The sequence below is a fragment of the Amblyomma americanum genome, chromosome 11 (assembly GCF_052857255.1).
Source record: "Amblyomma americanum isolate KBUSLIRL-KWMA chromosome 11, ASM5285725v1, whole genome shotgun sequence".
NCBI lineage: Eukaryota > Metazoa > Arthropoda > Arachnida > Ixodida > Ixodidae > Amblyomma > Amblyomma americanum.
The window spans coordinates 21012742-21024096 of record NC_135507.1 but is presented as its reverse complement, the minus strand read 5'-3'; the positions used below and the strand labels follow the sequence as shown (position 1 = coordinate 21024096).

Sequence of the window (11355 nt, the reverse complement as noted above, 5' to 3'; positions counted from 1 at the left end):
TCAGGGGTTCGATCCCTGTGTAGGCTCCATAGTAAATGCGGTTACTATAGGAATACTGTATGAATACAGCGATGGGTCTGCTACGTAACAGCCTGAGAGGCGACGCTTGTAACGCGAGTCGTCGTCTGCTCCATGCTCATATGAGGGTGAGCAGGAAGACGGCAGCCGACGGCCCGTGCGCTTGGTGCGGTGCTCGCGGTTGCGATGTGGCTGGCGCCATCTATGGGCGCCTATTTAACTGCCACCTATCGACATATTCTAACAGTGACCTTTTTAACGATTACCAATCGGCGCCTCATGCATTATGTCACCCTGCATTCCTTCTCTCCAACGATACGGCGGGAGCGTGGCACGGCTTGAGGCAATCAAAAAGAGAAAATAAACTGAACAAAACCAAAATGGAATGGTATACCGGCGAAGTAGGCTTCAAAACTAAAGCCTGACCGCTGGTTACTACGCCCGTGCAACAAGAGATACGACGACAAAAATCTGCGGTGCCGAATGTGTCGTTAATTCGCTCTGTTATCAACCGGCGCCCTTTATGAACGGAGACATTAAGAGGCAGGAAGAGAGCAGAGTGCACCACGGTACAAACACGGGTTAATGACATCTTAGTCGAAATTAAGAAGAAATGGCAGGGCCTGTAATGCGAAGGCAAGATAACCGATGGTCCTTAAGGGTAACGGAGTGGATTCCAAGAGAAGGAAAGCGTAGCAGGGGGCGGCAGAAGGTTAGGTGGGCGGATGAGATTAATAAGTTTGCAAGGAAAAGGCCGCAGCTGGCACAGGGCTGGGTTAATTAGAGATATATAGGAGAGGCCTTTATCCTGCAGTGGCCCTATAGTCAAGCTGATGTTGGTGATGATTTTGGCAAGTATTAATACCTCTTCTTTTGCGAACTCTGACCTGTAAATTGACAATTGTTTTTGGGGGGAAAGGAAATTGCGCAGTATCTGTCTCACATATCGGCGGACACTTGAACCGCGCCGTAAGGGAAGGGATAAAGGAGGGAGTGAAAAAGAAAGGAAGGAGGAGGTGCCGTAGTGGATAACTCCGGAATAATTTCGACCGCCTGGGGATCTTTGACGTAAACCGACAACGCACAGCACACGGGCGCCTTAGCGTTTCGCCTCCATCGAAACATGGCCGCCGCGGTCGGGTTCGAACCCGGGTACTCCGGATCAGTAGCCGAGCGCTCTAACCACTAAGCCTTTGCTCCTCGATTCTTCTTGTTACGCCAACGAGAAAGACGCCCTTAACAGCTGTCGCTGTGAATGGTAACGAATTTCCGGTTTGGGTGAGCGCCCCAACTGCGACAGTACCACTGCTTTACGTTACTCGTGACAACCAAATTTCGCTTTCCATGAGAGAAATTGATGGCAACAGAATTTATTTGAAAGTAAACGCACCAGTTTCTAAACAGTTTCAAAATCTGGGCTGCTACCCCGGCGATTTGTTGAAAGCTAAGAGACGCCTCCCGCGAGGTCAAACATCATCATCCTGACTACGCCCACTGCAGGGCAGAGACCTCTCCCATGTCTCTCCAATTAACCCATGTCCTTTGCCAGCTGCGCCCACCGTATGCCCGAAAACTCATCTCATCCGTCCTCCTTTCTGCCGACTCCTGCTATGCTTGACTTCCCTTGAAATCCACTCCATTACCCTTAAGGACTAGCCGTTACCTTGCCTTCGCATTACATGGCCTGCCCAAACCCATTTCTTTTTCCTTTTTCGTTAGCCTCCACGTTTCTACCCCGTGAGCCTGAATCTATTGAACATTTTTGGCTGTATTGTCGCCGATTCAACTCTCTGAGAAAAAGGTTGCTGGAGGAGCCCTTGCAGCATCTTGGCCTTAGTTTGAGCAGCCCGCTCTTGCTATCATTTGGCGCCACCAGATTTGGGTTCAGCCACAGGTCTGTTTGTACCGCTGTTCTAAATTTCCTGATAGAATCTCACCGACTGCCTTGCTAAGTGTTCCAAACTTTTCTTTTCTATCAATTATTACATTTTGACTTAATCATTATTATTTAATCCCTCTCTTTATTATTATTCTTACAATTTTGTAATCAAAACTCTCATCCCTTTTCTGTTCATGCCGAAGAATTCACCGGTGTTGCGCTCCCACGTGCTTTTCCTTTTTATTAACTGCGTTCAGGTGAACAGCCATCCGATTCTTGGCCGATCCCCCAGTGTGGGTATGTGCCACCTTTTTATAGGCTAACAACATCAACAACTACCCCGTATGTGAGTAGCGGTGAGATAAAGCTGTAGTACACTTTTTTTTCTATCTATAGCTCAACAACGTATTAGAACTTCTAAGCAGTTTGACTGCAGCTTGCGGGCGCGGAGAAAATATGCCCAGTTCCTGTCCTAACCCTGCGTGGCGACGGATTTTGATGCACGAGGTGGATCGGCGGCTTCACGACTGCTACGATTAACCCCAGCACTTGAACCCAACGCAACGTCTACTTGCCTTGTGTTTGGGAGGCATTGCTGACCACTCGATGGGGCGAACGCACTCCAAACACAGATCCTGTAAAGGAAGGGACACGGAGCTGAAAAGCGTAACGGGAGGGACTCAATCACTCTTCTTCTTCTTCACCCCAGGTATATGGCACATACCCACGCGGGGGGATTGGCCAAGGTGTAGTTGAATAAACAAAGTTTCCATGGAAGATGATGACAAAAATGTAGCACCAATCTTCAATTTTGAAAAATCAATGAATAAAACAAGAGAACAATATTGACAGTTAAATAACACGCACTTTGCTCCTTTTCGTCGTCTTCTTAGTGCTTCGCAACAAATCGCCTTCCTTTCTAGCAAGGCAGACGGCGTGAGTGTCGTGTACGTCGTAAGTTCTCGTAACCAAGCGCCCCCGCTGTCACCTTGTGGCCAATGAACAAAAGTGATAATCATTTCTGTCAATTTCCCCTCCGGAGGAACGGAGACCCAGTCGAAAAGAATGACAGAATCTTGTCCAAATACGACAGAATGTTTTGTCGTAACGGCAGGTTTTTCTCTAGTATTGTAGTATTTTCATGTGCTACTGTAGTACTTTTCTGTACGATATACGACAAGGGTCAGCACCGTAACAGAAAATTTTGTTTCAAGAAAAATCTGTTTTTACCAAGTTCTTGGCCAAAAATACTTTTTTTACGACAGAAAATGTTCTGTTTTGTTTTTAGACCGTTCGAAGGCTGGGAATTTTTTTTTCAGTGCCACAGCTGCTGAAGAGGTGTATCATGAATTTCTTCAGCTGTGTTGTTGTTAGCATATATTGATAGGCTAACAACTACAACGACCGAAGTTCTCTTCGTTTGACGAGTCTTCTTCGCCTACCTCCCTGGCGTACCGACCACTGTATATGGTTTCCAAGAAAAGGGAAGAGTAATCGGTCCAAATAATTTTATAGGCGAGGACTTCTGCCAAGACAAAAACTAGTCACTCTAAACACGAATTAGCCGGTATGGTAGTACAAAGGGAGTAAGGTGTTCACTAGCTCACTCCCTTTTAGGGACAGGGTATGCTGCCCCAAGTCCCGGGGTATGCCTTTCGATCGCTAAATATACGGAATGCTTACTCTTGGCACCACAGTCACATTCCCACCGCGAAACTTAACTTCATGCATTGAGCAATGGGAGGAGGCTTAAACGCGGCACGGAAGTCTTGAGATTAGCTAATAGAGGAGATTAAAACATCGGTCAAAATCTTCGTTAACTGCTACAACTTCGCATGCTTACAAGAGGGAATTTGTTTCCGTTGCCAACCACGTGCATTCCGTATTCTTAGTAATGAAAATTTACCCGAGTTTGGGCAGACTACCCTGCCCTTAAAGGAGAGTGCGCTAAAGGACAGCTTACTGCCTTTTTACGCCCATATAAGTTAACTCGTGTTTAGAGTGTAGTGGCGAAATGTTCGTTCTAGCTCCTCAAACGCTAACTCGGAGAGTTTGGGTTACGCTAGGCGTAGGGTGACAAGAAAACGGCGGATAAAAAATTTTATCACGCAAACATATCGATGGCACAAGCGGTTTGGTGAGACTATCCGGTATGACCGAAGCCTGTAAACATTGTTTTACAAAACAGATGAATACGCTGCCCAAAGTGCAGATTAATCGACTAGCGAGGCAGCGCCTGTCCTGAACTTTAGGAGCGCCAAAGTTGAGAACAGTTGTTCTCCTGTGTCCCGTCTGTGTACTTGCTGCTAAAAAAATCCAGCACCTTTGCCACCATCTTCAGTCTGCTGAAACTGCCGAACCGGTTTCGCGTCGAGCAGATGTTATCGCCATCCTCATACTCCAGGTCAAAAACTGCCAGGCCGAACAGCACCTGCGTATAGTTCGCCTTAACTCTGCAAAGTTTTTCGCTCAGCGCTTGCTCGTTGTCGTAGAAGTACATGAGGCGCCTCTGGGCGTCGTAAGCCCGCATGGCGCGACCATGCAAATCGTACTTCAAAGTGTTCGAAAAAGGCGCTGCGATGCACACTCCCGTGTAGCTTGCGGGCGGGCGGCGCCATTTCTCGGTGCATGGTGAGAATGCCGCCGCGACGGTGTTAGCTACCAGCTCCGTCCATCGGCCTTTCATTGTGACCGAGAGCGACAGCGCCGGACCTCCAGCTTGCGCGCCGATCTCTGCTAATGCTAGCACAGCATCCCGCAGGTCGTGTATGGTCTGCTGCGGGTGCGGTGGCTTGAAGAGCACCGTTGGTGGTGTGGCCAGGCACGGCGTTCTCTGCCAATCCTCGAATAACTGGTAGCCGTGAGAAATAAACAAGTGAGGCTTGAACGCGCTCGTCCTCCTGAACTGCCTTTTGAAGTACTCGTTCCACGTGCTGTTAAAGGATACCATGCCGACCACCAGGTACGCAGGCTGTCCCCTACGTCTTACGGGCTCCAAATCTATGCTCAGGACTGCGATGGCACCGAAAACTTCGTTTATCTGGGACAACTCCGCGCCGTAAACGGGGCAGTCGATGACCCCCAAATGCGACACGCCACGCTGAATGAACTGACCTATGACACTCGTAGAGGAGAAGGCGCTGTGCTGCAGGAATTTGCGCAGTTCTGTAAATGCGAACCCCAGGCCGAACTGCGTGTTCGCATAGACACCGCTTTCCGCTTGCCTAAGGACTGCCTCCAAGTCGGCGCTGTACGGAGTGCTTTGGTCCAGTGTGTTGATGCCGTTCTTGTACATCGAATCGTAGAAGATGTAGTCGCACAGGCCGTCCGCGGGGAATTTGGTGTTACCAGTCGTGCCGTTGCCATATGTGCAGAACAGTGCCCGACTGAGGGGCCTCGGCCCAGCCGCAGTTGTGGATGAAGTCACAGTCGTCCTGGTGTTAGCAGGAGTACGAACCGTGCTCGTCCTGATAGGTCCAGCCGCAGTTGTGGATGAGGTCGTAGTCGTCCTTGTTCTTGCAGTCGTTCGAACCGTGCGCGTACTGGTAGCCGTGGTCCGCCGGGTCGGAATCGTTCGCAAAGTTGTCGGACGTGGCGTCGAGAAGTTCCCGCGCGGCGGCCGTGATGTCCGGACGGGCGGCTCCATCCGCGTTACTGCCACCACTTCGACCGACATCTGCTCGGCAGTGGGGAGCTCTTCACTTCGCTCCGTGCCGCCGTTGGAGAAGTCGGTGCCGAGAGTCCCCAGGCCGTCCTCCTCGTCCTCAATGACTGTCGTGAGGATCATAGCCCAAGCGATGGCCGCGAGGAATGCGACGACGAAGAACACCACGATGATCAGGGCTTGGGTGAACCTTTCATCTTGCTCTTCTTCCTTGGTGTCAGGGCTCAGGGTCTGCTGATCCCATAGGGATTTTGCCGCCTCGTATTCCATTGGCGCGGATAAACGGGTAGACACCGCAATAAGGGTTAGCTACTGCTTGTTCGAGGGTTCTCGCGGATGGCGCGCGACCATGCGGGATGATGGCGCTGTGTCTGCTAGGGTAGTTGAGCTTTTTAATGTTTTTTTTTCATTGTGGCCGGATCACGCGAGGTATGTAATATTCTTATAAATTAGTACAAGAAACTAAAAGTTTTAAAAATGCGAAAAACAACCATTTGAAGACGATGGTCCAGGAGTACCAGTTAAACCTTTTATTGCCTAAGATATGGAGGAATAAAAAAAAACTCATTACCTCTACATGCATTGCGCCAGCTAATGATCCCACATCCAAAAGCCAGCGTCAAAACTTTGTTACCGTCGCTGTAATTTAAGCCATCGATAGGTCGCGAACTCGTGACAACGGGCATTTCTTCGACTTTGTGCAACTATTCCGATTTTTGTGCAATACCAAGTTGAAGGCGGTTATTTGCAACGAATGTACAGTTTTTTTTGCTTAGGCAAAGCTGGAAATTGCATTTTTGGCAACGGGAATCCTCCTGGTCTTTACAGTGCGGTCGCACTCTCCCTGTCACGTTGCAAAGGGATGTTTTCTGCTCAGCCCGTTCTCGCATAGCAAGTTGAAGGCGGTTATTTGCACCGAATGTAGTTTTTTTGCTTAGGCAAAGCTGGAAATAGCATTTTTGGCAACGGGAATCCTTCTGGTCTTTACAGTGCGGTCGCACTCTCCCTGTCACGTTGCAAAGGGACGTTTTCTGCTCAGCCCGTTCTCGCTTATTCCACACGTTCTTTCTAGCGAAGAATAAGCTGAGACTGAGACTATCTTGTCAATGCAAGCTGTGGAGCTAGTTGGTTTATTAATGTCCGCAAAGAAAAGGAAGTTGTAAGAAAGGCGTGCGCTCTTTAATAAGCACAGAGTCAGGCCCCTTCCAGTAATGCGCGACCCGTGTTCGTCCTTCAAACATTAACGCTGAATTTCTTTTCTTTGGGTCCTTTTTCCACTGCCCTTCCAGTCACCATTGCTGCTAATTCAACGATTGACTACTTCTTAAAGCGGTCATTGAATCTGGGTCACTGGCATGCGGTCACTCGTGCAGCATGCTTACGCTAAAAGGAAGCGAGGAAGATGCTTCTTGAAGCACGAACTTCAAAAGTAGGGGAGAAGCTTCCATGCGCTCACTAAAGTTTTCACAAATGAATCGGTCTTCATGTCTGTGTAACTGCGGCCATATCGGTGGCGAAAATCATACGCACCCCTTCACCTTATGAGGAAGTCCGTCTGGCTGGGATAGTAGCACAGAGGAAACTCTGGCACCAACCATACATTGAAAACGAGGCCCCGACGTATCGGGAACAAATGGTTCTACTTCACGTGTGAATAAACGGAAAGCACGCATCAGGCAGCAGACCTCGCTGCTTCCCCGTAGTCACGTGACAGACTCCATTCGCGCAGGCGGAACACAAAGACGACGTCCTTCGAGAGAGAAATCATACTGGGGGTGGAGCTTAAATTAAGAGGCCTCATCTCGAATCGTGGATCATCCAGAACAAGAAAACGTGCATAGGTGCCCAGAGACTCTGCCCTCCGTCTACGTGAATGGCCTAGCTCCGTCAGGTGACCACGAAGTAGCGAGTAGCCACGTGGTAGAGCACCAGCCTGGGCTGAGGAGCGTAATGGGCTCGACTCCTGCTGCCCGCCAGTTACCCGCCGGCTTTTTCTTCAAATGGGTACAAGCATGGCCCGGCTTGGTGCTCGTCTCCCCAGGGTTGCAAGGCTAGGAAAAGAAGCCTGCGCCTTCAAATCCCGTCATTGTGGGCTTAAACAAGCAAACGCCTGCAGCGCACTAATTTAATTTTAATTTTCTAATTAATTTTCATAACCAGTACACACACGTACAGTTGGTTGGACCGATAGCCTTTAGGGCTAGGAATGGGCCCAAATGCTAAACAAGCAAAATAATACTGGCAGGCCTTATCATGACAGGACGCAATCACAGGGCGCTTCAGTAATGCACAAATAAAGTTGGAGCTGAACTACAAAACTATAAGGTACGGTCGATTAAATCACAACATAGTCAGCAGTAAGCAAAATTTCTAATTCAAAGCATACAAACTTCTTCATTCCGACATTTCCAAGGAAATTTGCAAAACGTTTTCAAGATACTGAAAAAAGTTTTTTTTTTCATTTACTTCATTCCAGAAATGAGTCTCGTTATAGCCTACGAGTCTCAGGCCGTACGCAATATGACAAGGCAGTAAGTTAGATTATTAGTTGCAGCTGTTGTTTGCAATCATTTAGTCGCCATTTATTCGCCCCTGAAGAACAGACAGTGTTTGTCCTAGAAATTAGGAAATAATGGTGGGAGCGGAAATTGAAGAAAGCAGGAAGGTGTTGTGGAAGGAAGTTGGAAAATTTAGGTGGCGCCTTGTCCTGAAAAACTTTCATGTGGCAAAATGGGGCGCATTAAATGGTTAGCTGAGTTCCCCCCCGTCTTCTTGCTCAAAGGTTGTTTTTTGCCCCTCAGAACTTCCTTGTAGGGCAGCCACATTAAACCCCTGTTGAATAGTCGCAAAAATGGAGAAAACTTTTATAGAGAAACGGAATTTCGAATGGCCAAATTTTTCATGTGTAGTCATCGCGCACTGCAGAAATTTAAGCATATCTAGGTTTAGTTTCCAAAAGTATTAAGCTGCACCATGTAAGCCGGCTATTTGGTTACAGTAAAAGGAATACCATTGACTCCCTTGTGTGGCAGCGCAAGGTACGGTGGGGGGGAGGCGCCTTAATCATTCGTGCCCCGTCAGTGTGCTCCGCCCGCCACAGCTGCCTCGGGAAATGCGGACTCGAGCACTGCACGGGCTCAGGCCGGCCCGGAAGTCCGGGCCCAGCTCCGGCCCGTCATATACAGCCTGTGCCCGGCTTTCAACTGATTATTTCAGGGTGAAGGACACTTGGGGCGGTCACGCAGCGACACGGATGAAACAGGGCCATGGTGTGGGCTGAGAAAAGATCACTCAAGGTTTTTTTTTCATACCTGCCGCGGTGGCTTAGTGGTTAAGGCGCTCGTCTACTGAGCCGGAGCACCAGAGTTCGAACCCGACCGTGGCGGCCGCATTCCGATGGGGCCGAAGCACATGTGCTGTACGATGACAGGTGGTCCAAATTTGTCCGGAAACCTCCGCTACGGCACCTTTCTTTAATTCCTTTATTCCTTCCGTTCCCTTACGACGCGGTACGGGTGTGCACCGAGACATGAGTTACATGCTGCGTCATTTCCTTTTCTCAAAACCTATTTTCTACCTTTCTTTACAGTTACTTTTTAGTGTCTGCTATAGTTGTATCTTTTTCGTGCAAGACAAATTCGTTTTTCTGCTGGTTGTACAGGTGCCGGCAGGGTACTTACTGGTTTTTATGGTAGTTGAACTGGTTCCAGCAATGAACATTTAGCTGTTCAGTTTGAAGACAATTTTCTTCGCTTCTGTGGTAATAATGTTAAACTTGCAGAACCTTGCAGTTAAATTTCTTAGACTGTGCGCATTAAAAATTGTATAGTGCTGATAACTGATGAAAGAACTTTGCTTATTAACTACCCAAGAGAAACTGAGCAATGGCCGATGGTTGGTAACTCGACGGCGTCGAATTTGTAGCCGGTACGCCCGGCCGACATAGCTCCGGCCAGCGTCGGGCAACAGCTGGTCGACTGCTATGTGTGATTGGCAAAAGCAAACGCCTGGCAATAGTTACTCGCTGACTCGTAGCAAGCAAACACAGTCTGACATCGAGCCACCAACCACTTCAAGTAAATTTTGAGACAATTGTGCACAATTAGGGCGCAGCCGCTGGTCAAAAATCTACACGTTGATCGCACGTGTTCTCTTCTTTCACTCCCTCCTTTATCCCTTCCCTTAAGGCGCGGTTCAGGTGTCCAACGATATATGAGACAGATACTGCGCCATTTCCTTTCCACCAAAAACCAATTATTGATCGCACGTGTAACAGCCGGCAGAAATTTGTTCTGATTTACCAAAATATGACCTTCCTGACATGCGCAGCCGTGGTGCCCGAGAAAATATAGTGTCATTACGTTTGCATAATGCATGTTAGCAACAAAGATTGCAGAGTGAACTAAGTTTTTGTAATAGAAGGTATTCTTAAACCATGGACTAAAAAAAAACTGCAACTGAGCTGGGTGCGACGAGACATTGTTTCCTTTGACGTGGGGCTGTTCTTGAATTGTTTAATGAATTAGCTCAAAATAAATATAAAATTTTTTTTAAATATTCGCTTTCGGGTCACGTGTCTCGTTAATTTGTAGAGGGGGTTAAGAAACAAAAAATTGGTTTTTGAGGAGAGGAAATGGCGCAGAACTGTCACATCTGGGTGGATACCGAACCACGCTGCAAGGGAAGGAAAAAAGGAGGGAGTAAAAGAAAGGGGTGCCCTAGTGGAAGGACTCTGGAATAATTTCGACCACCTGGGGATCTTTAATGTGCACCGACATCCCACAGCACACGGGCGGCTTTTGCGTTCCGCCACCGTCGAAACGCGGCAGCCGCGGCCGGGTTCCCACCCTGGAACTCCGGCTCAGCCCCGATCCAGTTTTTTCTGGCAATGCATCTCCCATATGGTCCTTTTCCCAGCATTGAAAGCCCGCAAAATACGAAAAAAATTTGCTGGCGGTTTAACATTGCTAACCATGAAATATTGCGCGAAAGCATGTTTTTGCAGGCGGAAACCAACTCCACGTACCTGAAAGCATGATTGAAAGTGTTTCCTTTTGAGGCCTGTGCATAGATGGAAGTTAAAGCCGACGACATGCAATGCACAGCACAAGAGTGTGTTGCAGTTTAACATGAGGCGTGATCGGCTGCGGTGATAGCATAGTGCTTTCATGCAGCCAGCGAACCTGATCTGTTAGCGCCGCCACTGGCTCGAAACCCAGATATTTTATTTCTCCAGCTTGGCCAACATCACCCTCACAGAAAGTAGTTTATTTCTTGCATCAAGTGACAAAATTCCGAGGATTCACCACACACCAGCCTTTTCCATGTTTTCAGACCAATAACAGGTTATGAGGCTTTCGAAATGCCCTCGTGCTTTGCCAGCTTGTCGTGTAAAGTACTGACTAGCCACGAATTTGCGTTCATGCAAGTCTTCAGTAACGAAGAGAAACTTACTGCTGCGTAGTTAGCTGCTCAAAAGTTTGACTCCCAAAGATAAGAGTTCCTGCGACCTTACCGCTCTCTCACCACAGGGAACAGATTGTGGCAGTTCGAAGTTTAGAATTCGTATTGCGTTTACTCTGAACACTGAAGTGCTTATTGTCTCCAACATTAGATGATCACTTTCATGCGCGGTCATCTCGTTAATGGTTAGCAAGGTGCATAGCGCAATCAACATTTGTGGGAGCGAGGGTTAGCAGTGTAGGGCTGGGTTGTATAGACGTTTTTATAGCACAGTAACGTGGTGCATTTGGCACGTAGTGCGACGGCTGTGCAGGTTGCACGATATAAGAGT

At 48.2% G+C, this 11355-nt stretch overlaps 1 protein-coding gene across 1 annotated transcript; it reads right to left on the bottom strand.

The window, feature by feature from the left end:
• Positions 1–3983: 3983 nt before the first annotated feature.
• On the bottom strand, positions 3984–5899 carry LOC144110237 (uncharacterized). Its single transcript, XM_077643075.1, has one exon. It carries the CDS (start codon positions 5829–5831, stop codon positions 4146–4148), a length of 1686 nt encoding a protein of 561 aa, XP_077499201.1. The 5' UTR covers positions 5832–5899; the 3' UTR covers positions 3984–4145.
• Between the last annotated feature and the right edge of the window lie 5456 nt (positions 5900–11355).

Bases quoted from the DNA above. Each gene is read 5' to 3' on its own strand.
- LOC144110237 (XM_077643075.1), bottom strand. From the start codon at position 5,831: ATGGAATACGAGGCGGCAAAATCCCTATGGGATCAGCAGACCCTGAGC.